General features: G+C 44.0%; 1 protein-coding gene across 2 annotated transcripts in view; it reads right to left on the minus strand.

Annotated features, from left to right (window-relative positions):
• GALNT18 (polypeptide N-acetylgalactosaminyltransferase 18) overlaps positions 1 to 22,863 on the minus strand; it is a 364,052-nt gene that overhangs the window by 52,814 nt on the left and 288,375 nt on the right. For both annotated transcript variants that reach the window (XM_032240753.1, XM_032240752.1), the window contains 2 exons: positions 19,060 to 19,197; positions 13,471 to 13,566 (listed from right to left, as the gene is read on the minus strand). In XM_032240753.1, coding sequence (XP_032096644.1) covers positions 13,471 to 13,566; positions 19,060 to 19,197 — 234 coding nt within the window. The remainder of the gene's footprint in view (positions 1 to 13,470; positions 13,567 to 19,059; positions 19,198 to 22,863) is intronic.

Raw genomic sequence — 22,863 nt, forward strand, 5'->3', positions numbered from 1 at the left:
AAAAAAAAAAAAAAAAAAGAGAGAGAGAGCGAATAATCAAATAGATTCGATATAAAACAATAAAGTGGATATCACCACATCCACAGAAATATAAACCATCATCAGAGATTATTACAAACAACTCTATGCACATAAACTAGTAAACCTGGGAGAAATGGATAAATTCCTGGACACTGGCATCCTCCCAAGCCTAAACCAGGAAGAAGTCAAAACCCTGAATAGACCAATAACAAGGTCTGAAGTTGAGGCAGCAATTAAGAGCTTACCACCCAAAAAAAGCCCAGGTCCAGATGGTTTCACAGCCGAATTCTACCAGACATACAAAGAGGAGCTGGTACCATTCCTTCTGAAACTATTCCAAACAATCCGAAAAGAGGGAATCCTTCCCAAATCATTTTATGAGACCAAAATCATCCTGATACCAAAACCTGGCAGAGGCTCAGCAAGAAAAGAAAACTTCAGACCAATATCCATGATGAACATATATGCAAAAATCTTCAGTAAGATACTGGCAAGGCGATTGCAACAGCACATCAAAAAGCTTATCCACCATGATCAAGTAGGCTTCATCCCGGGGATGCAAGGCTGATTCAACATATGCATGTCTATAAACATAATTCACCACATAAACAGAACCAAAGACAAAAAACATGTGATTATCTCAATTGATGCAGAGAAGGCCTTTGACAAAATTCAACAGCCCTTTATGCTAAAAACCCTCAATAAACTAGGTATTGACAGAACACATCTCAAAATAATAAAAGCTATTTACAAGAAACCAACAGCCAATATCATACTGAATGGGCAAAAACTGGAAGCATTCCCTTTGAAATCTGGCATTAGACAAGGATGCCCTCTCTCAACACTCCTATTCAATATAGTGTTGGAAGTTCTAGCCAGAGCAATCAGGCAAGAAAAAGAAACAAAGGGTATTCAAATAGGAAAGGAGGAAGTCAAATTGTCTCTATTTGCAGATGACATGATTGTGTATCTAGAAGACCCCATCATCTCAGCCCAAAATCTCCTGAAACTGATAAGGAACTTCAGCAAAGTCTCAGGATACAAAATCAATGTGCAAAAATCACAAGCATTCCTATACACCAATAACAGACTTAAAGAGAGCCAAATCAAGAACGAACTGCCATTCACAATTGCTACAAAGAGAATAAAATACCTAGGAATACAACTAACAAGGACCATAAAGGACCTGTTCAAGGAGAACTACAAACCACTGCTCAATGAAATAAGAGAGGACATAAACAGCTGGAGAAACATTCCATGTTCATAGTTAGGAAGAATCAATATTGTGAAAATGGCCATACTGCCCAAAGTAATTTACAGATTCAACGCTATCCCCATCAAGCTACCAATGACCTTCTCACAGAACTGGAAAAAACCACCTTAAACTTCATATGGAACCAAAAGAGAGCCTGCATAGCCAAGTCAATTCTAAGCAAAAAGAACAAAGCAGGAGGCATCACACTACCAGACTTCAAACTATACTACAAGGCTACAGTAATCAAAACAGCATGGTACTGGTACCAAAACAGAGATATAGACCAATGGAACAGAACTGAGGCCTTGGAGGCAACACAACATCTATAACCATCTGATCTTTGACAAACCTGACAAAAACAAGCAATGGGGAAAGGATTCCCTGTTTAATAAATGGTGTTGGGAAAACTGGCTAGCCATGTGCAGAAAGCAGAAACTGGACCACTTCCTGATACCTTACACTAAAATTAACTCCAGATGGATTAAAGACTTAAACATAAGACCTAACACCATAAAAACCCTAGAAGAAAATCTAGGCAAAACCATTCAGGACATAGGCGTAGGCAAGGACTTCATGACCAAAACACCAAAAGAATTGGCAACAAAAGCCAAAATAGACAAATGGGACCTAATCAAACTCCACAGCTTCTGCACAGCAAAAGAAACAGTCATTAGAGTGAATCAGCAACCCACAGAATGGGAAAAAGTTTTTACAGTCTACCTATCTGAAAAAGGGCTGATATCCGGAATCTACAAAGAACTAAAACAGATTTACAAGAAAAAAACAAATAAGCCCATTCAAAAGTGGGCAAAGGATATGAACAGACACTTTACAAAAATGACATACATGAGGCCAACAAACATATGAAAAAATGCTCATCATCACTGGTCATTAGAGAAATGCAAATCAAAACTACACTGGGATACCATCTCACGCCGGTTAGAATGGCGATCATTAAAAAATCTGGAGACAATAGATGCTGGAGAGGATGAGGAGAAATAGGAACACTTTTACACTGTTGGTGGGAGTGTAAATTAGTTCAACCATTGTGGAAGACAGTGTGGCGATTCCTCAAGGAACTAGACATAGAAATTCCATTTGACCCAGCAATCCCATTACTGGGTTTATATCCAAAGGATTATAAATTGTTCTACTATAAGGACACATGCACACAAATGTTCACTGCAGCACTGTTTACAATAGTAAAGACCTGGAACCAACCCAAAAGCTCATCGATGATAGACTGGACAGGGAAAATGTGGCACATATACACCATGGAATATTATGCAGCCATCAAAAACTATGAGTTCAAGTCCTTCGTAGGGACATGGATGAACCTGGAAACCAACATTCTCAGCAAACTGACACAAGAACAGAAAATCAAACACCGCATGTTCTCACTCATAGGCGGGTGTTGAACAATAAGAACACATGGACACAGGGAGGGAAGCATCACACATTGGGGCCTGTTGGGAGAAAATAGGGGAGGGACAGCGGAGGGTGAGGAATTGGGGAGAGATAGCAAGGGTAGAATTGCCAGATATAGGTGATGGGGAGGAAGGCAGCAAATCACACCACCATGTGTGTGCCTATATAACAATCTTGTATGTTCCTCACATGTACCCCCAAACCTAAAATGCAATAAAAATTTAAAAAACAAAAACAAAACCAAAAAACCACTACCCTGCACCAAGAAACTAAATGTGTGGCAAGCAGAAGCTGAGCGTGGCTGGCCAGAGGGAGCCTCACAGGGCCAGCCCCCACATCACTCTGTACTGCCATGAACAGTGGCCCCTGGAATCATGAGAGGTGACAGCTTAGAGGACAATAAGTACAGAAATCCAATTAACCCTATCTGGATTAGTCTCTAAATAACGCAGAGCTGGAGGTGACCAGACAAAGCTGCAGGAGTGTGTGAGGCTCCCCCACACATTACCCTGTCGGGACTCCCCAATACCATTCACCAGCGTGCACCTGAGCAACGCAACCACACCCCACGGAGTCATGGAGGGCACAACTTAATGACAGGAGAGCCAAGAAATAAACTCAGGAGTTTTTCAAAACCACAAAGTCACTCAGTGCCTGGTATTCTTTTTCACTTATAGACAAAAATCATAGAGAACTGGGGAAATCTGCCAAAGGCCAAGTGGCTAGACATTTAAATTCTTGGCCCACAAAGGAAAACTTTTGCAATTGTCTCTGAGATGTGATGTGAAAGGTCTGGGGGTGCAAGCACAATCCATGAGAGGTCTTTAATGCCCCTGCAGATGCTGAGGCCAATGCCACACAGGGGGGGAGGTGATGGCTTCGAGGAATTCATCTCCAGGTTAAAACAGAGGACTTCTTTCATCTCAGCTCTAATCTTTAAACCTTGAGTCAAAGCACTTCCTGAAGCTTAAATGTGGCAGCTTTAGTATTTCAAAAATGTCAGAGGGAATTATAGTCCCTTTCATCTTTCTCCTCCTATAACCAAGAATTCACCTTCCCATAAAAAAGCACTCCCCTGAAACCCCCATGTCTTTTATAGTCTAGTAAATTTAGGCAGAAAGAATGGGAGAAATCCCCAGACCTGATCTTATCCCTGCTTTCTCTTTTTGTGGGCTAGTGGGACAGTAGTACAGAGCAGTAGGTTGTAAGATTTCATTGTATAAACTGTGATCATCTAAGTGCCTGCCTCCCTCTCCAGACAAGAACTCCTCCAGGGCAGGGATCTGGGCAAAGCTGCCTTTCTGTCTTACAATGCTTGGCATAAAATAATATTCAACACATGTTTGTTGAATGAACAAATGAATGACTGATTGAATAAAGACCTGGTGGGGAGACCCCACTATTGTGTCTCCCATCAGAAAAAATTTTCCAGGCTGTTAGACTAATCAGGGCTAATATTCTCAGTTATTTTGAGGATTGCTTGAAATTTACTGCTAATTTAAATAAAATGGTTACGTTTACGCATTAACCAATTACATGCTTCTCAGCAGCTTCACCTCACTAATTTGATTAGTTACACTCCGCTTTCTCCTATCCAATGCCTTCTCTGAGACCTGGGAATATCATAACAGAGTGAACTTTTTAAACAGCATTGAAGCACAATCTCTCAAAAGGTTTAAGCACAGATGTGAAACCTGTCCCTTTGTCCAGCCCAAGCTGTCTTTGGGTCTCTAATGTTCTTGGCCCCACCAGTTCACACTATAAGTTGCTCTACAAAACTACAAAACTATCGCTTTTTAGTATCAGCCATTATGACCGGTGTGAGATGGTATCTCATGATGGTTTTGATTTGCATTTCTCTGATGATTAGTAATGATGAGCATTTTTACATTGTTTGTTGGCTGCTTGTATGCCTTCTTTTTAGAGTGTCTGTTCATGTCCTTTGCCCTTTCTTAATGGGGTATTTGTTTTTGGTTGTTGAGTTAAGTTCCTTATAAATTCTGAATAGCGGACCTTTGTCAGATGCATAGTTTGTGAATATTTTCTCCCATTCTGTAGGTTGTCTGTTTACTCTGTTAATAGTTTCTTTTGCTATGCCGAAACTCTTTAGATTCCACTGTTCAATTTTTTCGTTGTTGACAGATCAAACTTCTTCAAGGAAAATGAAACTTTCCAAAATATGAGGACTTCATAAAAGACAAACTATCGTATGTTTAATGACTGAATAAATGAAACAATGAAGGAGAAACTGGAAGTCAAAATACTGGCATCCTTCCTAGTCCATCTTTGCCAGTAACTTGTAGTGTGACATTGGGCAAGTGAATTCACATTCCAGATGCCATTTTCTTATTTTTTTTTTTTGTCAGAGGTGACATTGACTTAGAAAATATTTAAGTTCTTGTGACAAAGACAGACCTCCTGGACACACAGAAAACCACAACTTGCTATCCCTCTGCAGTCAGGCAGGACCATGTTACCAGGTCTGGCCAATGAAATGAGAGAGGAAGTGATGGGAAAGACTTTTTGGCCGAAAAAGTCAGAGTCAGATTTCCAGTCCCACTCTTTCCGTTTGGAGGTGGACTGGGTTGGATTGTGTCACCCCAAAATTTGTATGTCGAAGTCCTAATCCCCAGTACCTCAGAATGTGATCTTATTTGGAAATAGAGTCATCAAAGATATAATTAAGTTTGTATGAGGTCGCATAAAAGTAGAATGGGCCCTTAATCCAACATGAGTCATGTCCTTATAAAAAGGGGCAATTTGGCCATAGATACACACACTGATAATGCCATGTGAAAGGTGCTGTTAAGCGGCTACAAGCCAAGGGATCAGCAGAAGTTCGGGAAGAGCCTGGAGTAGAATCTTTCCTAGACCTTCAGAGGGATCCTGGCCCTGCTGAAACCAGTCTCAGACTTCTAGGCTCCAGAATTGTGAGACAATAATTTTCTGTTGTTTAAGCCATGCAGCTTATGGTACTGTTATGGCGGCCCCGGGAAACTTCTGCAGGGGAAAAGGTCACATGGTCAGACTGTGACCCATAACAGTTACTGAATCACTAGTGGCCTGGAGTGTCCCTCGACCTTTAACAAACTTTGTGAAAACAGTAAGAAAAAATCTGAAACCTAGAAATAAGGCAAAAAAGGAGATGGGTGGTGGCCTGACCTTTTATTTTATCCTGGGACATTAACGAGCCCACCCAAGAGCATGTAATTTTCCAGGAAAATGTACTCATGTTTGATTTCGCTATTTACCTTTTGATTTGCACCCAGACACTATGAAGTTGTATGCTAACTCCTAGATTTCTGTCTATGTAGAAAAGATCACATGAAAGGCTATAATTTTATTTCCCCATAGGACATGAACCACTTTTGCATTTAATCTCTCCATCTTATTGTAATGTTTTCCTTTAGAAAATGCCTACAGATATTCAGTTCCTCAAATGCACTCAGTACCTGCTTAACCATCTTACAAAGTCAGCAAGATGAACGGGGCCAGCCTGCAGTCCTGTCTTCTTGTCCTTCTTCCATTTTCACCATTCTTGGCCATTGCTGGCTGAAATCCAAGTCATGAAGCTCAAATGTTGCCCCATATACAATGCTCAAGAGAGAAACAAATTCAAATCTTGGCTGTGGTGAAGATTTGAAGATTAAAAAAGAGAGAATAGTCTGTTTCTAGCACTATGTAGCTTCATAAGGGAAGTCACTCTTTTCTGGCTCATCACGGTTTCCCAGGGCCAAGAACAGTATCTGGCACATGAATGCTGTTCATAAAAAAGGAGCAATTTGGACACAGACAAACACATAGAGAATGTCATGTGAAGGGTGGAGTTATGCTGCTACAAGCCATTACCTTGATTTGGACAAGGTAATGAATTAGAAAGTCATAGAATTTCAGGGTGCAAGTGCCCTTAGGAATTTCTTAGCTTAAGAGCCTACATGATATAAAAACCCTTCAGAATGTCCCTGGAGCCTGCCAAACATGGCTCAATGCTGATGATGGAGAGGTCAAAATAACCCGAGCCAATGACTAGGAAGAGTTTCCTCATACTCAGCCAAAAATCTGTGTCTTTATACTTTGGAAGGAGTTTTAATGTCCCCCTTAAATCTATCCTTTTCTTAAGCAAAACAACTCCTACTCTATTAACTCCAGGACACAATCTTGAGTGTCTTTACCAATCTGGTAATAATAATAACAGCCAACATCTAGTAAGAAATGACTATACACCAGGTTTTGTTGTCTAAACGCTTTATGTGCATTAATTTATTTAATCCTTATAACAACTCCCCAAAGTGGGTACTACTATATTCTCTCTTATGCTGTCTTGGCTCTCTTCAGCCAAGGGACCACCAGCCACCAGCCAATTTCACAATAGGCAATGAAATTGAGGCATGAGGAGACATTCACCTAAGGGACTTGGTAAGTGACATGGCTGGGATTTGAACCCACATAGTGGGTTCTTAATCACTATATACTGCCTCAGAATTTGTCTTTCAGCATTTTTGGGCTTCCTGTCAAGTGTGACGCTTAGGGAGGAATATGTAAGGTTTCATAGGAGAGGTCAGAAACATCATTACCCTGGGCTGGTCTCTATTCCCCAGGTAACAATGTAAAGTGCCACCTCCATCTACTGCAGTTGTGCAGTGCACAACCTGCACAATGGCATGTGACAGCTCCATCCGTGCATATATGACCTTCCTGAAGCTCTCCTTGTCCTATGTGGTCATGGTAACAAGAGACATTTTGCTGAGAGCTGCCAATAGGAGGGGGTGACATCCCCAGAAATGCATGCTGAATGTTTGATTTGGATCAAGTCTGCAGGATTCAGAGGATCTTTGGGGCCCTCACCTGTCCACAGTCTCCTTCTGAGATGTACCCTGACTTCATCCTCAGGTAACACATCCTTGAGTACTCCATTTCTTATCTCTTCCATGAGTAGTGAACTTCTTGAGTGCTGGAAGATGCCTTTGGGAAGCCTTGCAGGGAGAAGCCCCTCACCCCTGACTCATCCTCTGCCCCTTTATTCATCATGGTGGACGTAGGAGCTCAGGTTGGGAATACACAGACCATCCCCAGGATAACCTGGTCCTTTCCAGCTCTTCCAGCTCACAGGGCAGGCCAGCCTCAACAGAGTCCTGTCACAGCAGCACTCCTACATCTTCCTGTTCTGGGACATGTGTGTAATCTGAGGCTGGTCCCAAACCTCCCTACACAGCACTGCCAGCTGTGCATCTGAGCACTGCCTGGCAGGAAAGGTCAGCTGAACACCAAGTGCTCCCTGTACCGCTCAGTTGCATGAGGGTTCTGCAGCTTTGGGAAATGGGAAAGGGAGACCCAAGTCTTTGAGACTTGCTGCAGCTTCCTATCAAGAAGTTTACTTACAAAGGCAGCTCTCAGCATTTCTGGCAAGCACAAATTCACAGTTTCCCAGGCCAACTCAATTTCAGAACAAAGGAATTAGAGATAAGCATATTGTCAGAGCTGGGAGTGTTGGGCCTACAGAAGCCCAGCTCAGCTTCATCATCTGTATACAGGAATACAGGTCCAGATTAAACTAATCAATGGTGAAAGCGGTCAGAACAATCATTACCTTTGGGTGGAGGTATTGAACAAGAGGACAAATGAGGAAGCCTTCTGGGATGATGGGGTTGAACTTAATGGTGACCATACAGTGTATACAAAGTTAGGAACTGTGCACTTAAGAATTGTGTACTTTAGTATAAAATTCTACCTTAATAAAATAGTAAAACAAAATAAAGGCCCAGAGAATATTAAGTTGATGTTGCAATTTTGTGGCAAGACAAACCCTTGAACTCAGGCATCCCGATGCCCACTTCACCGCCCTTTCCCTGACTCCCTTATATTTGTGCTGCCATAGTAACTCAGTGATGCTCCAATTGTCTATGAGTAGGTTTTTGTTTGTTTGTTTGTTTGTTTTCTTTCTTGAGACAGGGTCTCACTCTGTTGCACAGGCTGGAGTGCAGTGGAGTGATTTCAGTTCACTGCACCCTCTGCCTCCTGGGTTCAAGTGATTCTCCAGCCTCAGCCTTCCGAGTAGCTAGAATTATGGCATGTGCCACCACACCTTGCTAATTTTTTTCGTATTTTTAGTAGAGTCGGGGTTTTGCCATGTTAGCCAGGCTGGTCTCAAACTCCTGACCTCAGGTGATTCACCTGCCTCGGCCTCTCAAAGTGCTGGGATTACAGGCGTGAGCCACCACGCCTGGTCTGTAGGTAGGTTTTGACTAGGGCAGGCCCCCATGGCATAGGGCACCCTGGAGTCAAGGAAAGTCAGTTCAGGGTTGGTTGCAGCTAGAACCCTGAGGGTATTTACACTGAACAGGAATCAGGGTCAAAGTGGAGTAATAATGATAACACTATCCTTATAGCAATACTAATAGATAACATTTATTGGGTACTTACTATACACCAGGCATTGTTTTAAATGTTTTACATGTGTTAAATCCTCACAACAACCTTTTTGGTGTATCTACCATTATTAATCCACATTTGACAAATTTTAAAAAATAGACCCAGATTTTAAAACCTTGCCAAGATTTTATAGCTTGAAAGGTTCAAAGCTGGTATTTAGATTCAGGCAATCTGGCTCCAAAATCTGCACTATAACTGTAGCAGAGACTGTCCTATATTGTGTGATCTACGGCAGCCTCTGCTCAGGCTAACACCCACCATCACATAGAGAAAACATTCAACATTTTTCCAGTGGTCCAGATAAGATCATAAGTATCAGGAAACAGAGTGCAAATTTACAAAAACACCAACGACTTGTGACCTGGCTACCTTGGCCCACATTCAAGAATAACATGAAGATATTTTATGCTGAAAACCCAGGTGCCCAACTTCATTAATAATCAGAACTGCAAATTAAAACCACAGAGTACTATACACCCACTACAATGGCTATAATTAAAAATATGGATAATACCAAATGTTGGCAAGGATGAAGAACAACTAGAATTCTAATGTAAAGCTGAGAGGAGTAAAAATTGGTACAACTTTGCAAAACTGTTTGGCAGTGTAGTAGTTGACCCAGGCTGTCACAGAATACCATAGACTGGGTAGCATGAATAATAAATTTATTTTCTCACAGTTCTGGAGGCTGGGAAGTTCAAGATCAAGATGCTGGCCAATTTAGTTTCCGCTAAGGAGCCACTTCGTGGCTTGCAGACAGCTGCTGTATCACTGTGTCTTTCATGGCAGAGAGAAAAGAAAGCTAGTGATCATGCTCTTTGGTGTCTACTCTTGTAAGGACACTAATTCTATCAGATTAGGGCACCACCCTTATGACCTAACTTGACCTTAATTACTTCCTCACTTGAAATACTACCAGGGTCAGGGTTTCAACATATGAATTTTGGGGAGGGGAACAATGCAGTCCATAACATTCTGCCCCTATCTTCCCCAAATGCATGTTTTTAAGGCATGCAAAATACATCATTCTGTCCCAAAAGCCCCGAAGATCTTAACTCATTCTAGCATCAACTCTAAGGTCCAAAGTCTCATCTAAGTATCATCTACATCAGGTAAGTAAGACTCCAAGTACATTTCATACCAAGGCAAAATTCCTCTCCAAAGGTGAGCCTGTGGGATTAGATAAGTCATGTGGTTCCAAAACAACTGTGGGAAAGATACGGAATAGATATTCTCATTCCAGGAGAAATCAGAATGAAGATAAGAGTGATGAGTCCCAAACAAGTTCAAAATCTTAGCAAGTCAAATTCCATAAGGTCTTAAGGCCCAAGAATAACCCTCTTTGGCTCAATTTTCTGCCCTCCAGGCCCACTGGGATGCCAGCGTCACCACCATGGCTGTGTGGTGGTGGTCCTGGCCCTTAGGCTAGACAGGGCACCAGCCCTTCTCCTGGCCTTGTGGTGCAAGTGGCAGCCCTGATGATCCCTAAAAATGCCTTCTGTATCATTCTTCCTTTTCTTGAAAAATAGAGCACATTCAAATAGCTTTATGGTCCATACGGGCTGACAGACTCCAAGTCCAATGGCATTATTTCATTCTATCCCACTTTCTCTGTCCCCTTTAGTTCAAACTGGCAGTCTCTCTACAGGTGTAATTTCATCTCTATTTTGGGTTTCTGTTAAGATGGCTGGCAAAGTCCACCTGAGTCAAACTCATGTTCTCTTTAGCATTTATTTCAGAAAGAGCTTTCCCAGTTTTTTGCAACATGGATAGGCTGAGAATTCTTCAAATTTTTAAGTTAAGATTAAGTGAGGTCACATGGATACAGTCTTGACATGATAGGATTAGCATCCTTATAAGAATAGATACCAGAGAGCTCACTGTTATGTGCTGTCTGTCTCTCCCATGTGAGGGCAAAGCAAGAAGGTGGCCATCTTCAAGACAAGAAGGGAGCCCTCACCAGAAACTGAATTGGCCAGCACTCTGATCCTGGGCTTCCACACCTCCAGAACTGTGAGAAAATAAGTTATTGGTTTAAGGCCTGTGATCCTTTGTTTTGGCAACCTGAGGAGACTAATACAGGCAACGTCTACTGAAAGTAAAAATATGTCAACCCTATGACTCAGCAAGTCTGTTCCTGGGCATAAATCTAAAAGAAGTGAGCATATATGTACACCAAATGACAGGTGCAAGTCTGTTCATAGCAGCAGTATTCATGATACTTCCAAACTGGCCATAGTCCAAGGGTCCATCAACAGTTGAACAGATCATGAATTATGGCATATAAAACAGTTGTTTTGGAATAATAGTAATAAAAATAAACAGATTACCACTACATGTAATAGCAGGGATATATCTCAGAAATGTAATGATGGAAGTGTTCCCTTTTCACCACATCCATGCCAACATCTACCGGTTTTTGACTTTTTAATTATGGCCATTCTTGCAGGAGTAAGATGGTATCTCATTGTTGTTTTAATTTGTATTTCCCTGATAATTAGTGATTTATAGCATTTTTTCATGTGTTTGTTAGCTGTTTGTATATCTTCGTTTGAGAATTGTCTATTCTTGTCCTTTGCCCACTTTTTGATGAGATTATGTTTTTTTTTTTCTTGTTGACTTGTTGAGTTCCTTATAGATTCTGGATATTTGTCCTTTGTTGGATGCATAGTTTGTGAATATTTTCTCTCACACTGTGGGTTGTCTGTTTAGTGATTATTTCTTTTGCTGTATAGAACACTTTTACACTGTTGGTGGGGATGTAATTTAGTACAACCACTACACAAAACAGTATGGATATTCCTTCAAGAATTAAAAGTAGAACTACCATTTGATCCAGCAATCCCACTACTAGGTATCTTCCCAAAGGAAAAGAAATCATTATATGAAAAAGATACATACAGGCACATGTTTATAGCAGCCCAATTCACAATGGTGAAAATATGAAGCCAACCTAAGTGCCCATCAACCAATGAGTGGATAAAGAAAATGTGATATATATTCATCATGGTATACTAATCAGCCATAAAAAGAAATGAAATGGCTGGACACGGTGGCTCACACCTGTAATCCAAGCACTTCGGGAGGCTGAGGCAGGTGGATCATGAGGTCATGAGATAGAGACCATCCTGGCTAACATGGTGAAGCCCTGTCTTTACTAAAAATACAAAAATTAGCTGGGCATGGTGGCATGCGCCTGTAGTCCCAGCTACTCAGGAGGCTGAGGCAGAAGAATTGCTTGAACCTGGGAGGCGGAAGTTGCAGAGAGCCGAGATAGTGCCACTGCACTCCAGCCTGGCACCTGGAGACACAGCAAGACTCTGTCTCAAAAAAAAAAAAAAGTTCTCACCATTGTAACAATGAAGAACGTGTTGCCATACTGGGTCCTGTGGGCATAGCCTGCTTTGCTGGCCTGCAATTAACCAGCCAGTAATGTCACAGCAACTCAGTCCACAAAAAGAACAAGTTGGTAGAGGTCACAAAGGACAATACCTGGGTGGGCACATCATTCACAGAGTGACATACAGGTCATGATGTCCTTCAGATGTGTGTTTCGGTAGTCAACAGCTCTTTTAAACACTCTTAATTGCAATTGCACATATATGCCTATCTTATATGTGAAAATATCTTTTCAAATCATTATGTGCTTCTGGAGATAAGTAAACTCTGGGAATGTTATCAATTCAGAACAGGTCAGTCTATGGCATTCTTGGTCAAGGGTTGTCTGCTGTACTTTGTTCAATGAACCATGTCTCTTGCCTGTGTCTTGGCATCCTCTTTGAGTATCTGAAGCTTAGACTATGAATGGGGAATTTGTAAGAATAACTTATTTTCCCTGTGGCTTCCCTTCATTTTCCACCAGAAGAAGGTCAGAAGAAGAGCTAGAAAAGAGGCCCATGGCTATACATTTTGGTCCTAGCTATGATCCACTAAAGGGCAGAGCTGAAGACCATGCCATGGCACTCTGAAGGGACTCTGACATTTCAGGGAGGTTGGGAGAACCTCCCACTATTGCTAGGGAGAAGCCTGGTTGTCAGAGCCAGAACTGTGATGTGTACTCATAGCTTCCCCAAAGGAGGCAGGTGTTTCTCTTTAGAAATGTAACCCCTTTCCTGCTCCCCATCCTGGAGGATCCTGGTGTCCTAGCATCCACTCCCCCAGCCTCCTTCCAGGCAAGGCAGGTATGACCCATCCTCTTCAGCTCATGAGGATGTGCCTTGATGAAAAGCCCCAGAGGCCCCTGGTTCCAGACCTGCTATGACAAAGCCTAGCGCTCCTTTCCCATGCCAGGCACTCACATGCACACTCCTGGCACAGGAATCTCTTAGAGGACTCACCTGAGGTGTCATCCCATGGCAGATGTACATGATAGGAACATTCTCTGTATCTGGCCCCTGGTCAAGACACAAGTCAGTCTTCAGAGAATTCTGCAGCTGAACATCAGAGAACAGATAGCCACACCAAAGAGAGAGGAACAGAGAGAGCAAATGCATTAACTCTAGAGAAACAAGTATTCTGCTGAGACAGATTGCATTTCTATAATCAGCCCAAGTCCTTTGAACACTATAGAACCAACCAGCACCAGCTTTTGCCTTGCATAAAGGTGCTGAGGGGAGACCAGCCTCCTCTGAAGGAAAAACACTTATATGTCATTAAACAGTGAGCTGGGTTCTGGGAGTTGAGACAGTCGGGGCAAAAATAAGAGATGCATGTGAATGTGCACACACAACATGGTGTTCATTCTTCAGCCCTTCCTCAGGGGCCTTCAAGTGTCCCAGAGAGAAATTTTTGCTCTTAAGTATTGGGGGAAATGGGCAACATGGTAGCTGTTTTCAGGCCTGAGGGGTTCCCTGGGACCAGGCGCTCTCTGTCTCCTGTAGACCCAGCAGTGGCTTGGCCAGACCCCATGGTGGCCCACCTGCTTAGGGTCTTTCAGAGTGGAAGTGACCTCTGGTGGCAGAATAAGAAAGGAGGGGACCAGAGTGGGAGCAGGAGAAGAGAGCGGCATCTCTGACCCTTACCTACAGGTGGATGGATCCAGTCTTGGCAATTAACACGTCTGGGTAAAAGAGCTGATATTCAATGTCACTTTCTTGCTCACAGCCCTCGGAAAGGGCAGCCTATAGTCCTCATGGCCCTGCTCACCGGCCACAACTGAGTGGACCATGGTGGGCACTGACCCACACTTCAGAATTAATTGTTCTCTTTCTCTCCCTCTCTCTCCTCTCCATCTCATTACTCTCTTATCCTGTCTTATGAATCTAAACAGGACCTGGAGACTGTGATCTGTGGGTGGTGGCCACTAGAATTGCAAGGCTGTTTAGACTGGGCATGGGGGAGTCTGTTGGCCATGGCCATGTGCAAGCAGAGAAAGCCAGTTGTGATCAGGGATGTGATGATGCACGAGGCAGACAGAATGGGAGACAAGCAGGACCATTTTGCCCCTACAGTGGCTTCAGTGGCTTCTCAGCTAGAGTGTCCATGTCCAGCTCCTACTCCTATAAGAGTTTGTGGTACTTTCACCCCCCTCACCTTAACTTGAGCTGGCTTGATGTGGGTTCTCTTCTTGGCAATAAAAAAACTGTGCCTAGAACAGGGAACTGGAGATCAGAATCCAGGGAAGACAAGGACAAGAGGCCACAGGGGGACCATCTATCTCGGGGCAGGCCAGAGACAGCAGCTGGGCCATTGTACTCCTGACGGTTTGTGGCAGGAGTGAAATGAAGCCAATGAAGGGGCATGAGGTAGAGCCAATAATCAGAGGCCCACATGTGCTCCGCGCATACCCTGTTCCTAACAGAGGACAACGAAGAGTCGAATTCTTTCCTTTTGAGCTTCCTTTCCTCTGCTGGGTGGTAGCACCATAATCCCAAACTTGCAATTCAGAGATTCAGAAGAAACATCACACGAACGTGTGTCTCAGGCAGAGCCCCCAGTAGCATTTCTGCAGCAAATCCTCCATTATAAACCAACTCCTTGGTTTGCCTTAGTGGGAAGAGCACATGTAAACATGCTTTGCTCTTGTCCTACAGCCCATGAAGACATGAGTATCACATCTAAAGCCAAGCACTGTAACCCATTAGCAAAATCTGTTAACTGCTGTTGCACAGAGGAAGGCCTGGACAGCACTGATGGTAGACTTGGCTTTCCCTTGGGTTCTTAATGCCAGTGCTTGGCTGAGAGGGTGGGTGTCTTTTGATAAAGTCCTCCCTGGTTCTGTGTCTTTCCTCCTCCCCCCACCCTCCACCCCCACCCCTTAGGCAGGCAGTCCACTGAAGCCACTGGAAGCAACAGGGTGGGATGGAAACCCGGCTCCAGCTGTAGGGTCTTGAATAAAGCAATGTAACTCTTTCCTGTTTGTTTTCTTCTCTCTAAAATAGGAATAATAATAGTGCCTGCCTCAAAAGGGTGTTATGAGGATTAAGTGAAACAATATCTACAAGTGCTTAGCACAGGGCCTGGCAAATAACCAATGCTGCAATAATTGTAGCTGCTATTACTACTGCTTTAACCTTCCTCAACGCCATTCAGGGGAGCCAGCTTTTGGGAACGCATCTATGTGTCAGGTACCATGTAAAGTGCTTTCCACATGTATCTCACCTAATTCTCAAAATGACTAACCAGACCAGAGATATGATCTCTTTCAAGAAGAAGGAGCTGTGTGGCGTACTAACCAGCGCCACTCTCCTCGCTGTCCATGGTGCTATTCAGCCTGTGTGGACACTTCCCCACGTCGCCCCTGGTCTTGGCCTTCTCTTTGCCCCTTTCCTTGGTGCTCAGCTTGTCTGCCGCTCTGGAAGCCTTTCCCAACCCAATTCTGGCATGAAATCACTGCCCTGTGCTTCTCCAGCACCCCGTTTCTCTTAGGGTAGCACTTAGCAGCTTGCATTCTTGTTCCTTCTTCACTTGTCTGTCTCCCCTGTTGGTCCTCAGACCGGGTCTCAGTCTTTCGGTATATCAGACAGGCCAGGCACAAAGGAGACAGTTAATATCTAGTGAGTGAGTGAGTGAGTGAGTGAGTGCATGAAAAACATGAGTAAATGAATGGCATTCCCAAATGAAGAGAATCATAGTCAACAAGTGATACAGCTGGTCTCTGTCAGACTCCAAAACCCAAGTTGTTTCCATCATGTACATGGTCATAATCCTGAGACTGTAAAATATGCCCTATGAAATGGCATTACTGTGACCACTAAGGTTTTACACATTGTCAAGTTTACACAGCCATTAAGGGGCAAAGCTAACACTCCGAAGCCAGGCATGTCTGTTTCCAGATGCCCCTCCATCTCTACTCTCAGCACCAGAGCTGTGATTAATCCAATGCTACCCCAGCTCCTGGACATGGAGCTCAATGATCCAGGGGAAACTTATGTCCACATGATGGGGCCCACAGGCCCTTCTGCCTGCAGAAGTCATTAATGGGACCTATTAGTGGATTAATGGACTGGGCTATAGACTTGATATTGGCTCGACTCAGAGTCCCAGAAGTCATTTGTCTTGAACAATGTCATTTGGGCATGAGTTGGAATAGAAAAAGAAAAAGGAAATTATGACCCTGAAAAGACATCTGGACTCCTAAAATAATTACCAGGAAGAATGATTCAGACCCAGCAAATACTCTTGTTATTGTGGCTGCATCCCACTTTGCCCATCTTCAGCCAGCTGCCCCCATTAAGAGTTCATTATGCTCTTTGACAAGCAGGCATGTCTCTGCTCATGTAGAAGCTTGGCCTGTGGAGGAGGCTGGCTGGGCCCTGAGCAGTGGCGGGCTGATGAAGGTACAGGGGGTCAGAGCCCTCTGCCCGCCACAGGGATGGCTAACATAGCTCAGTCCTTTGGGATGACAAGTGAATGGCTTTCAGCGTGACAGTAAAAACAGGCCCGGCTCTGGACTGAGACATATTAGATTACAACCCTGTATTTGCCACTTACCATTGGACAAATTAAATGTTGCTGGGGGTGGGATGGAGGGGCTACAGGGTAAACCTGTTGCACATGTGTATAAGATGAGATGCTTTTGCTTGGAGGATGCGAATGCGTTTGGTCAAGACCCAGAATTGCAGTGGCCACATGTACACACCTCTATTATTATTACTTCTTCTGCTTCTCTGGGTAAGTTTGGCTAATTATGCTCAGCCACAGCTGACAGCCTGCTGAGAACATGAATCCAGAAGCTTGCCCTGGTTCACGGAGGCTTGGGGCCAATAGTTTCTCTGGAGCCACAGCTACATGATTCTCCTTTTAGGATTGGGTTCAACCATGGCCAAGCAGCACACATAGCTTGCTATGGGTGGCGTGTGGGGCATCCAAGGCAGCTGTGTCCTCAGGATGGTTCTGGGGAGGTGGAAGGGACAGATGGACACCTTACAGTGCAATGTGTTTCCATGGTGACCACAGGATCTGGAGACGCAGGTACTACCTGAGCAGCACTGGCTGAGGTGTTTGCTGACGTGTGAATTGCACCAGCCTGAGAAGTGGGGAGGCAAGAGGTCACTGCCTGGTTCTGTTGGGATATGTCAACTATGCCATGGGGACACTTGTGAGAGGATAAGACTGTCTCCTACAAGCTGGCCTCCTGGACAAGAGACCCTGGAGGTGGAGGAGGTGGGTCTAGGAGTCCAGCTCTGTCTGCTTTAGAATCCTAGGATGTATATTAGGGTTGGGGGGCCGATAGGGAGCACTCAGCTCAATCTTGCAGCAGATTCTTCCTAGTCATAGGCAGCTGTCCTGTTCACTACATTCCCATCTGGGGCAGGTCTTGGACTCAGCTCTAACTACAGGCCGTCAAAAGAAGAGACCTCAGTTCTTCCTTCAAGGTTTCATCCTGAGATATCCAAAAAGGTATGAGGCGACACCCTCCAAAGGGAGGAACCAGAGTGATACTGGAAGCTGGTTTTTTAGACTTGGTTTCACTGCTGATTATGTGAGCTTGTGAAAATCACTTTTTGACTCTGTTTCCCCATCTGTGACATGGAGATAGTAAAACTAATCCTACAGAGTAGGCTTGGGGGCTTGTCATGGCAAAACTTTATGTGTTCAGACTGTAAGTCAGCAAAAGTCAGGCAAGATAGCTAAAAATCAATCAAAATACCAGTTAAAATACCTAGGGCTTTTGACTTGTATGGTCCAGGGAATATTGAGAAAATGGGAGAGTTTATCATATTCAAAGTATTTTAACCTTAGATAGAAAATACATTTCTGTCTAAGGTTACTTATCTACAAATCTTAGATTTTCTTTTACTCTGTGAGGATAGTACTGAATTACCCCCATTTAACAGATGAAGAAACTGAGGCCCATGACGTGAAGACACTTACCTGGAAAGCAGCCTGGTTCATATTTGAACCAGGTCTGTCCGACTCCAAACCCTATGCTCTGCCCCTCCACCTCGCTCCCTTCCATCAGGGAGAACTGCTCTGCGCCCATCAACAAGCAATACTAAAAATACAGCAAATACAATAAACACATGATGCATCTGTTTCTCAGAGCTCTTTTCAGGGAGGCTCTGGGTGCGAATGGAAGGCATCGTCCCCTTGGTTGGAGAGGCACATGGGGTGACTCATAGACCCCCAGGCAACCCAGCTGGGAGAACAGCAAGTGTTTATTACCTTACCTTTCAGTCTTAAGCTAACTGCTTTACTGTATGTTTTATTAAGTGGAATATGTAGGTATGGGGCCACAGCTGAATTGCTTAGGACTATAAAGGAGAGACAAGTACCTCTCTCAAGGGACTGGAGGGGTTTGAGCTGTAAAAGTAAAGGCTATCTTACAGGTGCAGAACACAGTACCGGGTCCCCAGGCCTACGGCAGGTCTTCACGTGGGCAGCTGAGAGGCTCCTTCTCTCCTCTCCCTTTCTTCCCTATGCCTCTTTCTGGTCTTGCTTTCTGTCTGTGTCTGAATGAAACCCAGAGGAGGCCAGCTCCTTACCACTCCATAGGCAATGATGTCGGAGTACATCCTCATCTCTGGGTACACGCTGACCAGGTACCACCGGAAGGTCTTGCACTGCAGCTGTTTCCTCAGAGCCTTCCTCGCGGTGATGTCCCCAATGTCAATTCCCGAGTCCTGCACAGGGACAGCGAAACAGAGATGAAGCCAGGTTGTAGCTTCTCCCCAAACTCTACTTTGGCATGACCTTGTGCCCCCAGCCAAGATTCCTGGAGGCTGGAGAAGAGAAAATGTGGCACGTTAACTCTTGCATTTCCTCATGGGTACCTTAACCCCATAACCATCTGCACTTAGACTATGAACCCTGTTAGCATCACTGGCCATTGTCATCAAAGGCCATTGAAAATAAACATGCCAAATCCTTAGATTAAAGGGAAAAAAAGCTACAGCCTGGGTGTAGATGAAAGGAATGGGAAGAAGCCATCTAAATAAAACTTTTCCCTACCTCAAGAAGCAAGATGAGAGATTCTGAGCTTTAGGGTGAGAGAGAGGGGAAGGAAAAAACATTGAGATGAAATAATGCTAATTCTAACATTATTCCTAAGAATCATAAGAGCTAAGGCTTAAACAACACTTCCGAAGTGCTAGGCTGTATTCTGAATAAGACAGGCATATATATATACACACACATATGTATGTATATTTACTTTTATTTATATGTATGTATTTTGCCCATTCATACCTATAAAGAGCCTACAAAATCCTCCTTTATGGATGAGGAGTTGAGACAAAGAGAGGTTCAGTAGCCTCCCTGGTAACTTGCCCAAAGCCCCACAACTAATAAATGGTGGAGCTGAGAATTGAACGCAATTAACCTGGGTCTAGAGTTTGTGCTTTTAATGTTACTCTATGTGTTTGGAAGATCCCATCCTTCTGCCTCCTTGGACCAAGTCTTTGCAGGAGAAGCAGACTCTCTTTAAGCCTGGGAGTCTTGGCGCCCAGAGTACTTGTGACCCTCATGTCTCAGGAGCATCAGAGAGGTGGCCCCTGAGCCACCACAGTACAGCAGCCAGAGAGCAGAAGTGAGGCATGAGTGTGTCCAGGAGTGAGAAGGATAGATGAGCCCTCCCCCACATTGCTTGTAGAGCAGAGTTGGGCAGCACTAAGGATTCCTGGGCCTGCACACCAGCTGTTGAATGGGGCCCAGCACAGGCTGAGAAAAAGCAATGCAAAAGCAGAGGCTGCTGAGGGGTCCATCCACTGGGGATCTGAGGAAGACCCAGTGCATTTCAGAGGATGACACCATGGCAGGGATGAAGGCCAGGGACCAGATGGGGCATGCGGTATCTCATAAGATGCCAGCACAGAGCGGAGGCAGATGAACAAGTGAAGCTCTCTCTCTCACCAGCACTGTGGTCCATATGCTCTCTGTGGGAATTCCCTGGTTCAAACATCAACTCCAGGGATCGAGTTACTGAGATTGGGCAGATTATGTCTAAAATATCTGAGAAAGATCATAAAAATGTCTGCATTTATCTGGACATGAATAGAGCACATTTTTCACATCTGACAATGTGGGCTTGAATAAAAACACAATTTAGATACAGAAGAGATAGATTCACTTTTGCCCATAAGAGTTCAGGCAATATAAAAATTTGAACCTGCTATAGCCTGAAGGTTAAAGTTCTAGAATCACAAGGAGCAATTTCGGCTTTCTAATACTTCTTAATGATCTCAACCATGACTTGTCTGCTGCACGCTCCTGCCCAGAGCCCTCCCTGCAACTGTTATCTGAGCCTTTCCCTGCTGGACTCTAGCTCCTTAAGGTCAGGAAACTTCCATCAGACTTACCTCTGTGCCCCCAGGCCGAGCACCGAGCATGAGCTACATTGCTGAGTTGAGAAAATATTTATGAAATGCTGAACACAGGAACTGGTAATGGATGTAATCTATCTTCCAACCTGACCCCAAGGCATTCATTAAGTATTAACCCTTTACTCTCCACTGTACTGTATCCTTGTATCAGAAAGCTGTGTCCGGGACCTGTTCATTCCTTCTCCCTTCATGTTATAATTGCCTTTATGTGATTACATTTAACACTGTGTCTCAGTTTTGGAGGGAGCCACTAGAAGAACCTATCTCACAAAGGCCTCAGTGTTTTCCTAAACCTCTGGGTTCCCACAGGAAAAGTTTCTTTCTGCACTTAGGAACAGGGCAAAGTGCCTCCCGCCACATGATTGAGTAAAAGATGAGAGATATTATCCACCAGGTGGCCATCTCCTGCTAGGAAGCACAAGGTCTAGCCCTTTGTTCAGCTTACCTTTCTGAATATCAAGTCGTCTTCCCCTTCCTGTGTATCAATTGACTTTTGTCTTTTCCGTTTTAATAGTTCAGCATGTCTTCACCGTATGTTTACTAAAAATTGCATCAGACCCATATTCAGAGCGAGGGCATACATTGAGAAGAAAGTAAACCTTCTCAGAGATCACCTTGGCCCTTATTAGAAAACAATAAATGCATCTTCCTCTTTTGCCAAATACTTGATGTAGTGAGTTGAACGGTGGCCTCCTCTAAAATTCATATCTACCCAGAACCTCTGAATGGGACTTATGTGGAACAAGGGTCTTTGCAGATATAATTAATTCAGGACCTCAAATGAAATCACCCTGCATTTAGGGTTTGCCTAAATTATGACTGCATATGACTAAAATGACTGATATCTTTATAAGAGGAAAAAAGAGGTCTGGACACACACAGAGACAAAGAGGAAAAGGCCATGTGAAGACAGAGGCTGAGATTAAGGTGACATATCCATAACCTGGAACACTCCAGGGCTATCAGAAGCTGGCCAAGGCAAGGGAGGACTCTCCACTCAAAATGCTGGAGGAAGCACAGCTCTGCTGGCACTTGGATGCTGGACTTCTGGCTTCCAGAACTGAGAGAGAACACAGTCCTATTGTTTGAAGCCACCAAGTTCATGGTAACTTGTTACCATGGCCCTAGGAAACAAATATATGAACTTGGCCACATAAAAAAGTCCCCAGTATTGCAGCCGTGCAGTCACAAAATTCCTCGTAGCTAGACTTAAAGGGATGCCATTATGAAGCACACGACAAGCCATCCCTGGCATCCAGCCTGTCTTTGGGCAAGAGAAGGAGTCTAGAGCTCCTGAACCCTGCTAGAGAAAATATTTATGCGTTCCTGCAGACTGACTTTCTGTTTATTGACAAACAAACTGATGTTCAATTATAGTAGCAGGAAGCAAGAGGTGGAGGCTCTTCGCCTTTCAAAAGCTGGGGACTGGACGCGCTCAGGGAGCAGGTGAGAGGGCCACTTCTGCTCAGCACACAGCTCCGAGGAGGCCTCTGCTTAGAAGGCAACCAGCAGAGGATGTCTGCCCAGCATGAGCATTTTAAAGCTGTGGAAGGAATGTACAGGGCATAAACAGTCACATCAAGAGTTAACACTTATCTGGCACTTTCTGTGTGCTAAGCACTGATCAAAGTCTTTACATGTATTAACTTATTTAATTCTCAAAGCAGCCACCTGGGCAGGGTTGAAGGGCTCCAGTTCCATATTTGCAGCTGGGATGTTGTAGCTGAGAGGTTAAGTCAACTGGGAACAGATGTGCTTGCAGCTGAGGAAAAGGGATTGGGGCGTCACCATCTCAGGGGCAGCTGGTAAACCTCCCAGGGAAACTGTGTAGAGCAGGTAGCATTCATGCATCCTCCCTCTTCTTTTCCAACTCACCTTTACCAAGCACCTATTTATTATGTGTCAGACACCGTTCTAAACACTGTGTAAAGATAGGAATAAGTCACACTCTCAGCCTGAAAGGAGAGT

Source organism: Sapajus apella, unplaced genomic scaffold, assembly GCF_009761245.1.
Source record: "Sapajus apella isolate SASKATOON/1434 unplaced genomic scaffold, GSC_monkey_1.0 scaffold47, whole genome shotgun sequence".
Lineage (NCBI taxonomy): Eukaryota > Metazoa > Chordata > Mammalia > Primates > Cebidae > Sapajus > Sapajus apella.